At 45.9% G+C, this 17,613-nt stretch overlaps 1 protein-coding gene across 1 annotated transcript in view; it reads left to right on the top strand.

Annotated features, from left to right (window-relative positions):
* The window catches only part of LOC112229219 (potassium voltage-gated channel subfamily H member 8-like), a 115,608-nt gene extending 99,746 nt beyond the window's left edge, over positions 1 to 15,862 (top strand). Inside the window, exons 15-17 of the mRNA XM_042309837.1 lie at positions 834 to 1,037; positions 3,217 to 3,291; positions 15,242 to 15,862. Coding sequence (XP_042165771.1) covers positions 834 to 1,037; positions 3,217 to 3,291; positions 15,242 to 15,862 — 900 coding nt within the window. The remainder of the gene's footprint in view (positions 1 to 833; positions 1,038 to 3,216; positions 3,292 to 15,241) is intronic.
* Positions 15,863 to 17,613: the final 1,751 nt, after the last annotated feature.

Here is a 17,613-nt window from a genome sequence, read left to right as displayed (position 1 = left end):
GACACAGACACAGACACAGACACAGACACAGACACAGACACAGACACAGACACAGACACAGACACAGACACAGACACAGACACAGACACAGACACAGACACAGAGAGACAGATGAGTTGGATAAATGTAAACTATAATTTTTTCGCACAGACTTATACAGGATACTAAGTTCAACACTAAACTGAGTGAGTAATGTTCAGACCGAACCTACTTCTGAAGCCAAAAAGTAGAAGACAATCTCCAGATAATGTAGTTTTTTAAAGCTTAATAAATAAGGCTACTACACTACCAAGCTGCTAAGGAAAGAAACTGACCTGGCTGCAACTTCAATTAACACTGAAATGTGAAGTGAGAGGTGTGAAAACCATTGAGCCTAACCCCATGGCTTCACCCTGTCTAGAGGTCATTACAATACAGTACCCCATGGATATAAAAGAAAAACTATAAGGAATAAGTACAAAAAAAGCTCCTCAAGGACAACCCATAGACACTATTTGCTGACTGCTACAAAGAGGGGAACGTAAGCAACTTCATTTTCTACACAGACCATCTCCTGGCATGGCACAGTGCTATAAGAGTACACAGCCCCCATGTCAAGAGAGAGGGTATTGGCCCAGGGTGGAAACTCAGAATACTAGACATTGAAAAAATGTAAATAACCTCTGTCAACGTCTACAAGTCTGGGACAGTAATGGTGCAGGACTTTTAAGTGATCAAAGAGAGAGCAAGGCAGATTAATCTCTCTCTCTCTCTCTCTCTCTCTCTCTCTCTCTTTCTCTGATGACTCCCCATCCTTAGTGAGTCTGATCACACCTCTTCAAACTGTCCTGCAGACGAGGATAGTCACCCCCCCCAGCACTGAACAAACCCGGGTCCCACAACTGCACTGCTCCTCCATCATTGAGAGGGATAAATTCACAGAGCTGGAGAGAGTCATGGTGGAGCTGAGAGAGCTAGTCCACACAATCCAGACAGAACAAGCCCACGAAACAGACCAGCACAACAAACCTCCCTCCCCCCATCCACCAAACTACCAGGTGTGAATCATGAAAGCGACTCAGGGGGTATGCTAATTTGCTATAGAGCAGACCTAACCTACTCTTTTAAATTAGTCAAAACAGGAACATTTTACATCTGTCTAGAAATAAATAAGGAAATGATCTCAACAGAGAAAAATGTCCTTGTGTGCTACCTGTACACCCCAATAGAATCCCTATACTTTAACAAGGACAGCTTCTCCATCCTAGAGGGGGAGATCAACAATTTCCAGGCTCAGGGACATGTACTGGTCTGTGGTGTCCTAAATGCCAGAACTGGACAAGAACCTGACACCCTCAGCACACAGGGGGACAAACACCTATCTGGAGGTGATAGCATTCCCTCCCCCATATGCCCCCCTAGACACCAACAAAAATGGGTCACAACTCCTGCAGCTCTGTCGGACGCTGGGTATGTACATAGTCAATGGTAGGCTTCGAGGGGACTCCTCTGGAAGCTACACCTATAGCTCATCTCTTGGCAGTAGTACTGTAGACTACTTTATCACTGACCTCAACCCAGAGTCTCTTAAAGTGTTCACAGTCAGTCCACTTTGACAGAGATGCCCCACCCTCTTCAACATATAAATCAACGAACTGGCGAGGAAACTAGAATGGTCTGCAGCACCCAGTCTCACCCTTCTAGAATCTGAAGTCAAATGTCTACTGTTTGCTAATGATCTGGTGCTTCTCTCCCCATCCAACGAGGGCCTACAGCAGCACCTAGATCTTCTGCACAGATTCTGTCAGACCTGGGCTCTGACAGAAAATCTCAGTAAGACAAAAATAATGGTTTTCCAAATAAGGTCCAGATGCCAGGACCACTAATACAAATTCCACCAAGACACCGTTGCCGTAGAGCACACAAAAAACGATACATGCCTCTGCCTAAACATCAGTGCCACAGGTAACTTCCACATAGCTGTGGACGATCTGAGAGACAAGGCAAGAAAGGCCTTCCATGCCATCAAAAGTAACATAAAATTCAACATACCAATTAGAATCTGGCAAAAAATACTTGAATCAGTTATAGAACCCATTGCCCTTTATGGTTGTGAGGTCTGGGGTCCGCTCACTAACCAAGAATTCACAAAATGGGACAAACACCAAATTGAGACTGCATGCAAAAAATATCCTCTGTGTACAATGTAAAACACCAAATAATGCACAGAGAGCAGAATTAGGCTGACACGTGCTAATTATCAAAATCCAGAAAGAGCCGTTCAATTCTACAACCACCTAAATGGAAGCAATTCCCAAACCTGGCAACACGATTAGACCCAACCAAATCATTAGGAAACAAAAATACAATTATTTGACACATTGGAAAGAATTTACAAAAAAAAACAAAATTAAGGAAATCTTTGAATATATACAGACTCGGTGATCATAACCTTGCTGTTGGGAATGGCTGCAGAAGGCAGAACTGGCTCTCAAGAGAAGACAGGCTATGTGCACACTGCACACAAAATTAAGTGGAAACTGAGCTGCACTTCCTAATCTGCCAAATGTATGGCAATATTAGAGTCACATATTTCCCTCAGATTATACAGACCTACAAAGAATTTGAAAACAAATACAATTTTGATAAAGTCCCATATCTATTAGACGGTGTAGTAGCAGTGCTATGCAAGCTAGAGAAGACGTCAAGCTAGAGAAGACGTCACGCTTCACATTCTTGGACCCAGGGTGGTAGGGGACGGTGAAATTGAACCGTCATAATTCCTCTTAAGACGATGGGAAAGGAAAGTACAGGGATATATATTTTGGTCCTGGGCAGAACGCCGGGACGGCCCCCACTCCAATGTCTGAGGTGTCGACCTCCACCACGAACTGACCGGATGGGTCCGGATTAAGATGGAGGCTGTCGTGAGCCAATGCTTGAGATCTGAAAACGCCCGGTCAGCAGCTGGGGACCACTTAAACAGAACTTTGGGTGAGGTGAGTGCAGAGATGGGGGAAGACAGGGTGCTGTAGCCCCGGATGAAGTGGGGGTAGAAATGAGCAAATCTCAGGAAACGTTGCAGCTGCACTGGATGTGGATTGGGGCCACCACCACCACTCTCACCTTGTTCGGATCCATCTGAATGTTCTCGGCAGCAATGATGGATCCCAGAAAGGAAATAGTGGAGCAATGAAATTCACACTTCTCCACCTTGACAAACAACTGGTTCTCCAGGAGGCACTGGAGGACTTGTCAGACATGGAGAACATGCTCCTGAAGCGAACAGGAAAAGACAAGGATGTCGTCAAGGTAGACAAACATGAACCGGTTCAACATGTCATGGAGCACATCATTGACCAGAGCCTGGAACACTGCGGGAGTGTTGGTCAGTCCGAATGGCATAACCAGATACTCGTAGTGCCCGCTAGTTGTGTTAAAGGCTGACTTCCATTTGTGTCCTTCCCGTATCGGAACCAGATGGTAGGTGTTCCGAAGGTCCAACTTCAGGAATAGAGTCGCCCCCGGAGAGGCTTTAAAGAAAGAACAAAGAAGAACCCTGCACCCGCAGGGGAGGAAGAAGGACGAATGAACTTTCCATGGTTTTGGTCTCAGGACCAGACGTGGTATAAAGCCTCCCGGGAGGTGATGTAATGGTAGGGAGGAGGTCAATGGTGAAGTCATAAGGTCGATGTGGAGGAAGAGATGTGGCGCCGGCCTTGGTGAAAACCTCCCGGAGGTCCTGATGCTCTGCGGGAACGGAAGAGATCCGAGGCTTTACCCAAGCCCACAGGAGGACGTCTAGGGGATGGGCTGCGCCGCCTTGAGGCAATGTACATGGCAGAACGGGCTCCAACCCAGGGTAGAAGCCGTTGCCCAGTCAATCATTGGTTTGTGCCTCTGGAGCCACAACAATCCCAAAACCATGGGTGCATGAGGAGATTCAATGAGCAGGAACCGCATGGACTCACTGTGATTCTCTGACACTCACAGGTTGATAGGAATAATACTGCGAGTGACCCTGCCAATAGAGTGTCCATCCAATGCTCTGGCGTCCATTGGAACAGAGAGGAGTTGTGTGGAGATACCCAGCTCTGACACCAGGGTAGGGTCCATAAAGCTCTCGTCGGCCCCAGAGTCCATGAGCACCCGAAGAGATTTATACTTTCATACTTTCCACAACAGGATAGCATGGAGAGGATTACGAGTAATGGGAGCTGGGAGACTCCCTCTATGGACTACCCGTGTACTCGTACCTACAGATGAGCTGGGGGGTTTTATTGGACAGGTGGCTATGTAATGTCCTGAAGTTCCACAATGCAGACAGCTTTTAGAGCTTAGTCTGCATAAATGTTCCTCAGGGGACAATCTAGCCCTGCCCAGTTGCATGGGCGCCGGAGAAGGCGAGTCGACAGTCCTCAATGATTTCTGAGGGAACTCGGGTGGATTCTCTCCGGACTGGAGGTGTCGGGGATTTCCGGGGTTCTTCAGGGGATGAGGAAAAACGTGGACGGATGCGTGTGCCCGGGGTCAGACCTCCTCTCCCTACTGTATTCCCGTAGTCACCCATCGATCCTTATGGTCAACGCTATGAGTCAGTCAAGGTCCAAGGGCAGCTCCCATGCTGCGAGCTCGTCCTTAATTTCCAGTGATAATCCATGTAGGAAGGTGTTGAACAGCGATTCCGGGTTCCAGGCACTCTCGGAGACTACCATGTAGTCTGCCACACTAGGGGAGTCTTGACGCGGTTGAAGTAGCTTCCGAGCCGCCTCTTTTCTTGACAATGGAGAGTCAAGCACCTTCCTTACTTCCACCTCGAAATCCTCCAACCTAAGGCAATCTGTGAATTGTTGCTCCCACACCGCCGTAGCCCAGGCGAGTGCCCTCCTGGATTTCAGCGTTATAAGATAAGATATCTTTGAACGGTCCAATGGAAATGAAGAGGGCTGCAGCTCAAAAATGAGGGACACTGGGAGAGAAATGCCCGGCAGGTCCCGGGATCCCCAGCGTAGCGCTCCGGAGGATGTAAGCAGGGGTTCTCTGGAAGCCGTGGTAGGATGGGGAAAGTCTGGGAGTTTTCCGTTGTGGCTTGCTGCCTAATAGATAGTCCGCAGAATTATTCCAACAATGCACTGATGGCATGGTCATGGTGTTCCGCCAAGGTGTTGAATCCTTCCATAAGGTTATGTAGTAACTCATCATGTCTTCCAATGGTGGCTCCTTGTGAGGAGACAGTGTTGCAGAGCTGGCCCGAGTCTGCTGGGTCAGTCATGGCCAGTTTGTACTATCAGGACTCAGGATATGACACAGATGCAGACACAGGAGGCGGATAGTACGATTCTCCGAATATTTATTATAACAAATAGCAGGCATAGGGTAGGCAGAGGTTCGTAATCCAAAGCAGAGTCGACCGGGGACAGAGCTGCAGGCGGGCTCATGGTCAGGACAGGCAGAAAGGTCAACACCCAGGAAGACTAGAAAACAAAATTTGAGAACAGGAGAAACGGGAAAAACGCTGGTAAGACCGGTCATAACAAAACGAACTGACAACAGACAATTTATTACTCCGATTCTGTTGCAAAACATTTCTTAAATGGAAGCAAACGGGACGTAACGGGGAGGGACCTACCTGAATTTTTCCAATAGAACCTCTCGTTTTGCTCTGTTTGCTTCTTCTTAGTTCTTAAACAGTAAATGGTTTCTGTAATGAATACATCCCTGTGACAATGTTGCGTTGGGAGGTAGGTGAAGGAGTCGGGCACAGGAGAGCAGAGATGTCTGAGATGTGTACTTTTAATAGGTAAGTCCACCAAACACAGGTAGGGCACAATCCAAAAGTCAAACACCATCGACAACAGAGACACCCATTACTCACGCAAGGAGGAACAAACAAAGCTCCTAAATAACACACTCTTATTAAATGCGTGAAATAAAAAATTGGGCACAACCTCACCGAGCTACATCACAAAATAAAACAATCCCGCACAAACCTAGGCAGGCAACAGGGTAAATATATACACACAGAAATTAAGGCAAATGAAACCAGGTGTGAAAGAACCAAAGACAAAACAAACAGAAAAGGAAAAAAGGATCGGTGATGGCTAGTAGGCCGGCGACGACGAGCGCCACCCGATCAGGGAGAGGAACTACCTTCGGTGGAAGTCGTGACAATCCCTGGTTGCAAAAACAATTACTGGCAGCTTAAACTTCTTAAATTCAACCATTATTGGGTTAAAATACACAGCATATGCATTTGGGAACAGCCATCCTCAATAACCACAATCCGTAAGGCACAAATAAATGAGAGAGCAGCAGTGTGATTCACATCAATGCGCTATGTAGCCTAGATATCAATAATAAGTGATATCAGTATCACCCGTAGGTTATGTACCACTGCTGTCATCCTTATCTCCAAGCATTTATTCAAGTTGGATCATTTTTGGTTGCCGACAGCAGTCACACAATTGGAAGACATAGCTTTGACCGTAGCCTACAAAAGCCTATTCCTGCTCTTTTCCTGCGATCCATCAAACGTATTTGGTGTGTCATCAATAGTGGTCTCTGATTTGTGGTCAGACTCAAACTTCAACTTGTGCCTTTTTTCAATGTTGATTTGATTGTCATTGAGAAAACAGAAAGGTGTCAAATAACTTTTGTGCAAACATCCTTTCTGGATTTATGAGTAATCCTAGAAGTAATCACCTAGTTTTTCAAAAGTATCTGTAATCCGATTACAATATTTTAGCTGGTAATTTAGCGGATCCCACCACAACCATCACTGCCACAACCATCACCACAATCACCTCCATTATCACAACCATCACCACAACCATCACTGCCACAACCATCACCACAATCACCTCCATTATCACAACCATCACCACAACCACAATCACAACCATCACCACAACCATCACCACCACCACAATCACAACCATCACCACCACCACAATCACAACCATCACCACAACCACAATCACAACCATCACCACCACCACAATCACAACCATCACCATCAACACCACAACCACAACCACAACTATCACCTCAACCATCACCACAACCATCACCACCACAACCACAACTATCACCTCAACCATCACCACAACCACCACCACCACAACCATCACCACAATCACCTCCATTATCACAACCATCACCACAACCACAATCACAACCCTCACCACCACCACAATCACAACCATCACCACCACAACCACAACCACAACTATCACCACAACCATCACCACAACCACCACCTCCACAACCATCACCATAACCACAACCACCACCACCACAACCATCACCATCAGTTTTTCAAAAGTATCTGTAATCCGATTACAATATTTTAGCTGGTAATTTAGCGGATCCCACCACAACCATCACTGCCACAACCATCACCACAATCACCTCCATTATCACAACCATCACCACAACCATCACTGCCACAACCATCACCACAATCACCTCCATTATCACAACCATCACCACAACCACAATCACAACCATCACCACAACCATCACCACCACCACAATCACAACCATCACCACCACCACAATCACAACCATCACCACAACCACAATCACAACCATCACCACCACCACAATCACAACCATCACCATCAACACCACAACCACAACCACAACTATCACCTCAACCATCACCACAACCATCACCACAACCATCACCACCACAACCACAACCACAACTATCACCTCAACCATCACCACAACCACCACCACCACAACCATCACCACAATCACCTCCATTATCACAACCATCACCACAACCACAATCACAACCCTCACCACCACCACAATCACAACCATCACCACCACAACCACAACCACAACTATCACCACAACCATCACCACAACCACCACCTCCACAACCATCACCATAACCACAACCCCCACCACCACAACCATCACCATCACCATCACCATCACCATCACCACAACCATCACCACCACCACCACCACCACCACCACCACCACCACCACCCACCACCACCATCACAACCATCACAACCACCACCACCATCACAACCATCACCACCACCACAACCATCACCACAACCACTACAGATCATGTTGTGGTCAAGTCATCAGGCAAATTGAACTGATTATCATAAACTGTATTATATGATGATTACATAACTACATAGTCCTTACCTAGAATGTAAACTTTAAAATGACATAACCCTGTTATTATTACCTACTATATACCAGGTATATGAAGATATTGGGACTTGTAAGTAACATAGTAACTGCTTCACCAGTTTAGGTTATTTTGTGACTCTTTCTAAATGGTGTTGCAGATATTCTCCAGACCAGCACAGCAGAGTCAGCAGCTAAAGCTGAGGAGACCTGGGGACAATTACGGCACCTAGACCAGGAGGTACAGTATGCTATCTGTGCGTACGTGTATGCGTGCATGCTTGTGTAAGAGGTAGCATTAGTCAGGTGAGCCACAGACATATGGCCTTCTCAGGTGGTAGATGGATGGAGGGAGTGAGAGAATGAGGGAGCGAGAGAACGAGGAACAGAAAGACAGGAAGAGGAATCTCTTCAAACTCTTCCAGAGGACACAGATTGGAGCAGAACTGGGACTCGACAAATGGTGTCACAGGGAACATTCTAGAACGTGTTCAACCTTTTGTGGAACCCGGAACTGACATAATCTGGTTTACCCTCTATGGAGGGCCGCTTACATTGTAACATTTGAGGAAAGACTGAAGTCAACTAACCGTCTAAGGGATATGTGCTATTCCACAGGCTGTAGAACTTAAATACTGCTGTAGAATGTGCTTTTGAGGGAATCATAATTGTGTAATGTTCCATAATAGAACACTGGAATAAAGAAAAGCAGCTTTCCTCCATTCACACAGAGTCTCTATGTTAGCGTATCCCATGGTTTTGATTGGCAGGTGGCTAAATTGACATTAGGCTCTTGGCAGAGTGGGGGTCTCCCCCTGTGGTGCCTCACTCCATCACCTGGCCTTGGCTGATAGGGGAAGGAGAGGAAAAAGGAGGAAAGATTTGGGGAATTTATAGATTGGTAAGGGAGAAGGATCGAAGAGGATGAGGAGTGGGCAGAACCTCTTTCCCTCACTCCATCTCTCTGTCTCACCACCCCATACCTCTTTCCCTTCCTCCCTTTTACTGTCTCTGCCTCATACCTCTTTCCCTCCCTCCCTTTTACTGTCTCACCACCCCCATACCTCTTTCCCTCCCTCCCTTTTACTCTCTCTCTCTCTCTCGCCTCTCTCTCTCTCTCTCTCTCTCTCTCTCTCTCTCTCTCTCTCTCTCTCTCAGGGAGGACAGTGTTTGACAGGTTGTCTCTCAGTGTGGTTCCCGGTGGTAACTGTAATCCTTACTTGAGCCAGTCTACGCTGGTCACCACGGGACAGGAGGGGCTGGGGATTAACCCATAACCCTCGTCTCACATTAAATCAATACCATGCACGTTGATCCAAACATGTTGTATCACTTGTTACATTACATAGAGGTACACTAAATCTTCCTAAGAGCAGCCAAAAGTGATTTTACCAGTTATTACCTTATTCCTTATTTAGTTCATGTTATTTCATCTAGCTCATGTGCCACGACTAAATATGTGTAAATGCAATTTTTTTATCGTTCGCTAGATTGAACTGTGCCTCAAGACTCGATTCTCTGGCCTATTAACTTGATTCGAGGGAAGAATCAAATCAAACCATTTTAGTATGGACATTTGGGTGATAATATGTTTACTACAATATAATATGTATGTATGTATGTATGTATGTATGTATGTATGTATGTATGTATGTATGTATGTATGTATGTATGTATGTATGTATGTTATGTATGTTATGTATGTATGTATGTATGTATGTATGTATGTATGTATGTATGTATGTATGTATGTATGTATGTATGTATGTATGTATGTGTATGGACATTTGAGAACTGGGCCATAATTATATATTTTGTACAGATGTTGATTTTTGTAGATGCAGAGTGAATGTTACAGAGCATTATTTTCATGTCTAAACAATCGTAAGAAAAAATTCAATTAAATCCTAATTGTCCCTTGGTACTATACTCCGGCTTAAATTGTAAGAGCAGACTGATAAAACATTCAGCATATAAACAGTGATACTAAATTATACAATGATATAGAATGATGGCCATCACAATCACCAGAAAACCTTTAATGAGGATAGAGCTGAGGAGATAAATTGGTCACATTGAGTCAACAATCTGATGAATGTTGAATAATGAACTAATATTCAGATGCAATGGTCCTCAATCTACCCTCACAAGCTCCTTGCTGAATCTGCAGTGTTACTGCTGTGCTACTGACCTCAATTGTCTACAAATCCGACTGTGGCAATATTACATACCTGCCCAATGACCTGTGAACTCTCAGCTCTGACCTTCGAGCGACCCCTAAAGACTTGAGCTCCTGAGTTGTGTAGATGACACATTCATTTTGAAGAGCGGAGGCCAAAATGTGACCCCTGGTTCCTGAGACCATAATCAACACCTACCCAGGAGATCTGGAACAATGACAGACTCCTGGGAATTTCAGAACAACCTGTAATGACACATAGAACAATGGGAAACACAAAGTCTGATGAATGCTAACACTAACACCCTCACACACACCCACCACTTATGCTGCTGTCAAACTGTTTACTATTATTATATTATTTATTATGTTACTAGTCACTTTCTCCTAATCCCCCGCCTACATGTACATCGCTACCTCAAATTACTGCAATATCCCTGCACATTGTACATGTGGTACTGGCACTGGCCCTGTATATAATGTTTTCCTTATTATACTGTATATTTATTTACATTTTATTAGTAATACTATGTTGATATTGATTACTGCACTGTTGGATAAAGCTTTCAAGTTAAGCATTTCACTGTATTTGTGCATGTGACAATAAAACTTGAATTTGAATCAGGGATGGCCTAAATTCAGAATTTTGGAATTGAGTCCCATTCAACTCTTTGGTTGAAATGCTAATTGATTTGGCCACACCCCACAGAATGTAGAATTTGAGTTTGAGTGACAGCCAGTAGAATTTAATTAAGTGCATTTCAAAGACATTCCACTCAGTCATAGAACATGAGAGTTTCATTGACTCTTGACAGGTCACACTTCCAGACACCAAATAATATATAACTTTTCTCTGGAAACAATGTTCATATACTCTTTTAATCATATTGCTTAGAACAGCCAATTATACAGTATTTCCACCAACCATTTCATGTTTGATTTCTTTTTAAAGGCATCAGTGTCCGCTTGAGGGTTCAACGAATACATTCTGGGGAATGTAATATTTCCCCCATATTGAACAGAATTTAAGTGATTAATGAAGACCCCACTCTGCCTCACCTCTCTGTCTCTGTCTCTTTCTCCCTCTTTCTCTCTCCCACACTCTCTCGCCCCTCTTTCTCTCTGAGGTGACAGGGCTGAAATTGTGTTGATGGCGTAGCGGATTGGACTGTCCCGCTTCTATTTTTATCAACCCCATCGTTTACACAAAGAATTTGTGAGAACAGAGAGAGAGAACTAGAATGAGGAGAGAGTACTAGATTTGTCTCTTAAATTACACCTGAAAATGAGTTTTTATCGAGTTATAATACTTTGGTGGGTGCTTATATTTGTCCTATTTCAACTGGAAATGCGTCTTTGCATATCCTAACTCTCCCCTCGGAGAGTGGGGTCACAGCCAGATTCAGCTATTGTGAAAGGCGATGCTGGAAAAAATGTCGGTTCAGTACCTCGCTCAAGGGCACGTCAACAGATTGTGCACCTTGCCAGTTTAGGGATTCAAGCTTTCAGTTATTGGCCTAACCCTCTTACCACTAGGCTACATACCACCCATAGAAAAGGTCATCAATCACTCAGAAAATACCATATGGCTAAGTTAGTTTGTGCCGTCTGGCGCCAGTATGTCATGGTCATCAGTCAGTTATTGATGTTTGCCTCGGCTGAACCTGCGTTGATGTGTTTACTTTCACTATCTGGTCCTGACGTGTCAAGTTCCGTATTGTATGTGCCAAACCTTCACTTGTCTCCTGTTTTATTTCTACGTAGCACAATCCCTGCATGCGTGTTGATCTGTGTTGTGTTAATGGGTTGCCTAGCGTGATGAATACCCATGTATGCGTTGAGTGACAGAGCCAGCTGGCATGCTGGCAGGGTGCCCTTGCTGTGCCATCTCTCTGTAGGACCACTACTGGCTGAATAGGACTAATCACCTCCAAGCCATCATTTTAATGACCAATTAGACCAGCATCATCAAGCTAGGCCAGAATAGCAACCCAAAATGGCAGGCTGAAAATGACCAAATTAATATTGATGACCCGGAATGGTTGATGTAATAATGGCAGTTTCACTAAGGGTGGTAGACCCATAATGGCTGCCTCGGAATTGGCAGATTAAGACTACATCCTGATTGGTGCATTTTAACACTCCCTGTCATGGCTTTCAAAGTGTTGGGCTAGTTCAGAGAGGAAGAGGCGAAGCAAGTGGTTTTACTCCACCCAAAATCTGTCAACAAAAATAAGCCCATGAGGTGAAGAATTGTTGTATAGTGGTCAATGTGAGTGTTGAATTTGGTCAAGAACATGTATTGCTTATTTGCTAAAAGAAGCTTATTTGATCTAATAGAAGTGTCATAAGGATTAGATTGTTACGAATGCAGCGATATAAGTGGACTCACTTGGCATTTTGGCAAATCTGAGTTTTCATAGAGATAGAGGACTCATTTTATTTCACCTTTATTGAGCCAGGTAGGCAAGTTGAGAACAAGTTCTCATTTACAATTGCGACCTGGCCAAGATAAAGCAAAGCAGTTCGACACATACAACAACACAGAGTTACACATGGAGTAAAACAAACATACAGTCAATAATACAGTAGAAAAAGAAGTCTATATACAACGTGAGCAAGTGAGGTGAGATAAGGGAGGTAAAGGCAAAAAAAGGCCATGGTGGCGAAGTAAATACAATATAGCAAGTAAAACACTTGAATGGTTGACTTGCAGTGGAAGAATGTACAAAGTAGAGAGAAATAACGGGGTGCAAAGGAGCAAAATAAAGAAATAAATACAGTAGGGGAAGAGGTAGTTGTTTGGGCTTTATTATAGATGGGCTATGTACAGGTGCAGTAATCTGGGAGCTGCTCTGACAGCTGGTGCTTAAAGCTAGTGAGGGAGATAAGTGTTTCCAGTTTCAGAGATTTTTGTAGTTCGTTCCAGTCATTGGCAACAGAGAACTGGAAGGAGAGGTGGCCAAATGAAGAATTGGTTTTGGGGGTGACCAGAGAGATATACCTGCTGGAGCGCGTGCTACAGGTGGGTGCTGCTATGGTGACCAGCTGAGATAAGGGTGCGACTTTACCTAGCAGGGTCTTGTAGATGACCTGGAGCCAGTGGGTTTGGCGACGGAGTATTAAGTGAGGGCCAGCCAACGAGAGTGTACAGGTCGCAGTGGTGGATAGTATATGGGGCTTTGGTGACAAAACGGATGGCACTGTGATAGACTGCATCCAATTTATTGAGTAGGGTTTTGGAGGCTATTTTGTAAATGACATCGCCGAAGTCGAGGATTGGTAGGATGGTCAGTTTTACAAGGGTATGTTTGGCAGCATGAGAGAAGGGTGCTTTGTTGCGAAATAGGAAGCCAATTCGAGATTTAACTTTGGATTGGAGATGTTTGATGTGAGTCTGGAAGGAGAGTTTACAGTCTAACCAGACACCTAGGTATTTGTAGTTGTCCACATATTCTAAGTCAGAGGCATCCAGAGTAGTGATGTTGGACAGGCGGGCAGGTGCAGGCAGTGATCGGTTGAAAAGCATGCATTTAGTTTTACTTGTAATTTAAGAGCAATTGGAGGCCACGGAAGGAGAGTTGTATGGCATTGAAGCTTGCTTGGAGGGTTGTTAACACAGTGTCCAAAGAAGGGCCAGAAGTATACAGAATGGTGTCGTCTGCATAGAGGTTGATCAGAGACTCACCAGCAGCAAGAGCGACATCATTGATGTATACAGAGAAGAGAGTCGGTCCAAGAATTGAACCCTGTGGCACCCCCATAGAGACTGCCAGAAGCCCGGACAACAGACCTTCCGATTTGACACACTGAACTCTATCAGAGAAGTTGTTGGTGAACCAGGCGAGGCAATCATTTGAGAAACCAAGGCTGTCGAGTCTGCCGATGAGGATGTTGTCATTGACAGAGTCGAAAGCCTTGGCCAGGTCAATGAATATGGCTGCACAGTATTGTTTCTTATCGATGGCGGTTAAGATATCGTTTAGGACCTTGAGCGTGGATGAGGTGCACCCATGACCAGCTCTGAAACCAGATTGCATAGCGGAGAAGGTATGGTGGGATTCGAAATGGTCGGTAATCTGTTTGTTGACTTGGCTTTCGAAGACCTTAGAAAGGCAGGGTAGGATAGATATAGGTCTGTAGCAGTATGGGTCAAGAGTGACCCCCCCTTTGAAGAGCGGGATGACTGCAGCTGCTTTCCAATCTTTGGGAATCTCAGACGACACGAAAGAGAGGTTGAACAGGCTAGTAATAGGGGTGGCAACAATTTCGGCAGATCATTTTAGAAAGAAAGGGTCCAGATTGTCTAGCCCGGCTGATTTGTAGGGGTCCAGATTTTGCAGCTCTTTCAGAATATCAGCTGACTGGATTTGGGAGAAGGAGAAATCATCATCATCATGGATACAATCCGTTTTAGCATGGACATTGCCATTGAGTGCTTCCATCATTTTAAAGTAGTCAACTGGGTGGTGATTCATATGAGTTGGAAGCAATCAGCCAATGAAGAAGAAGAAAATTGACTACTTAAAATGGGAGATAGCCTCAATGACGCTGCTCATGCTGTCACAGACACTACAATGGCAGAGATACAAAGATGATTTCTCTATCTATCTCTATGCCCTGTTGTTCAAACACATATCTGCCCTCTCATTGGCTAGACTTGTCCCACCTGATATTGTCTTCTGTCTTTGAGGACATGTTTTTCCATTGTTAGAGCTGTCACTTGACTATCTTGTCAACATAATAGAACATATTTTGTCTAGTTTAAGGATTGGCTGGAGGGATTCTCCACCAGTGTTAAATCCATTAGAAGGAATGTGTTCAGCGGTAGAGCTAAAATGGCTGACCCAAAATGCATAATTTGATATTGCTGAGCCCAAATGAATATGGCTGACTGAAATATGTTTTTGTGTTTGTTCCCAGGTGAGTTCTCTGGGGAAGGAGGTGGCAGAGCTGGGCCAAGTAATGAGGAGTATGGCTCACCTGATGGAGTCCCTCATCTCCGGACCCAAACCCCTCTATCCTGCACACTTTGTTCCTGGACACCCCACGTACCTGTCCCACCCTGCGCCCACATCCCACGCCACCCCCCCACAGTCCTACCCTCCCCCCTCTCAGACTGGACCTCTCTGGGAAGACACCCCCCTCACCACCCCCTCTCCTTGCACCTCTCCACTTGTTGGCCATGTCCAGCGGCATCCTGGGATGTTCCACGTGGATCCCGCCCTGACCGCTTTTCCACACAGACCACAGAACCTCCACCTGGTCTACCCTCTGTGCCCTGGCCCTGCCCCCTCCCCCCTTTCACGCCCCTACCCCCCCTCCTTCTCCCTCACGGACGCCTCAACAGAGCTACTGCTCCCCTCGCCCCTCACCTCTCCCGGGACGCCCCACTGTGGAGAGGGAGGGGGCGCTGGGTCCTTCAGGTTGCGGGCACGGAGTCTGGAGACCCCACAGCCACCGCGTGATAGGAGAGGAGGGGCCCCTCAGAGCCCCGGGAGCCTGCCCCGCCCTGGAGGGAGCTACCAGCACATGGATTTGTAGCGGACAGAACTGGACTAAAGTGGACTCTCACTTAGATACTGGACTAAAGAGATACTGGACTAAAGGAGTGGATGGGACTAACAACCAGGTCCCTATATCATCAGACTACACTCTTACAGGGACACACAGATCTCTGATAATACTGATAACATTTAATTTTCTATCTCCGTTTCCAAGTCACATTTTTATTTTCAAATTGCATGACAAAAGTAGAGGGGCAGTAGGTAGCCTATAGGTAGCTACATTGTACAGACGTTCCAGTAGTGTTCTGGAGGGGTATAGAAGCAAGAATGTAGCTGTGACGTTGTGTTATTCTCTGGAGAAGACCCTGGGGGTCTGAAGGAGAGGAGAAGAGCAGTACTGCACAATGACAGAGGAGGAGGAGGGGACTGGGTCGCATCAGGGATGGATGGAATAGTAGAGATGCCTGAGTGTATAAGGGGGAGGGAGAGGGAAGGGGGAGGGAGAGGGAAGGAGGAGGGGGGGATTTCTTGCTCTTTCTCTCTTTCCTGGCAGGGTTTCAATTTGGATGGACTGGAGGAGAGAGTGAGTGGTGGAGGGAGTTGTGGTTGAGGGATGATGGAGAGAGTCGGAGGATGTGAGGCTTTAAGTTCCAGTTTTCTATCCACTCCCACCCCATCACTGTTCTTGTAGTCAAGGTCTGGGCCTGCAGCTGGGGGCCAGTGGCTGGTGTTTGGGGGTTGGTTGGTAGGGGCTGGTTAGCGGGTTGGTAGGGGCTGCTTGGGTGGGTTGGTAGGGGCTGGTTAGTGGGTTGGTAGGAGCTGTTTGCTGGGTTGGTAGGAGCTGGTTGGTGGGTTGGTAGGGGCTGGTTGGTGGGTTGGTAGGGGCTGGTTGGTGGGTTGGTAGGAGCTGGTTGGTGGGTTGGTAGGGGCTGGTTAGTGGGTTGGTAGGAGCTGGTTGGTGGGTTGGTAGGAGCTGGTTGGTGGGTTGGTAGGAGCTGGTTGGTGGGTTGGCAGGGGCTGCTTGGATGGGTTGGTAGGGTCTGGTTGGTGGGTTGGTAGGGGCTGGTTGGTGGGTTGGTAGGAGCTGGTTGGTGGGTTGGTAGGAGCTGGTTGGTGGGTTGGTAGGAGCTGGTTGGTGGGTTGGTAGGAGCTGGTTGGTGGGTTGGTAAGGGCTGGTTGGTGGGTTGGTAGGGGCTGGTTGGTAGTGGCTATGGATGCAAGGAGGATGAGGGAGTGGGGGGAGGAACGGGAAGAGGGGGGCATGTTGCGCCTGGAGCGACACAGCCCCTGCTGTTGTCTGTCATACTGTGCACAGCGAGGCGACTCTTTCTCTCTTTTCAACATAAATCCCACACATTAACATGCTGCATGTCACTATGGAACTCCAGCTTTTTATTTATCTATTTAAATGAAACACGATTCAGTCTTTAATTAGTGAATTTGGCATTTATCAACACATATTTATAGGTACTCTGTCTATTTATATAAAACAAATTGGGAATTTTTAGACACAAGTACCAAGAGAGTAGTTAAAGGTCAGAACCAGGTAGCCTAGCGTTTAGAGCGTTGGGCCAGTAATCAAAAGGTTACTGGGTCATATCCCTGAGCTGAGAAGGTGAAAAATGTGTTGATGTGCCCTTGAGCAAGGCACTTAACCCTAATGGCGCCTGTAAGTTGTTCTGGATAAGAGCATCTGCTAAATGACTTAAATGTTTATGAATCATTAGGCCTATTTGGCAGGATTTCCACAATACATCTCCCATTGGTTCCATATCCAAACCAATCAGA

This window comes from Oncorhynchus tshawytscha, linkage group LG31 (assembly GCF_018296145.1).
Source record: "Oncorhynchus tshawytscha isolate Ot180627B linkage group LG31, Otsh_v2.0, whole genome shotgun sequence".
Classification (NCBI taxonomy): domain Eukaryota; kingdom Metazoa; phylum Chordata; class Actinopteri; order Salmoniformes; family Salmonidae; genus Oncorhynchus; species Oncorhynchus tshawytscha.
Note: the sequence above shows the minus strand (reverse complement) of the source record. Positions and strands in the feature narration are given on the sequence as shown.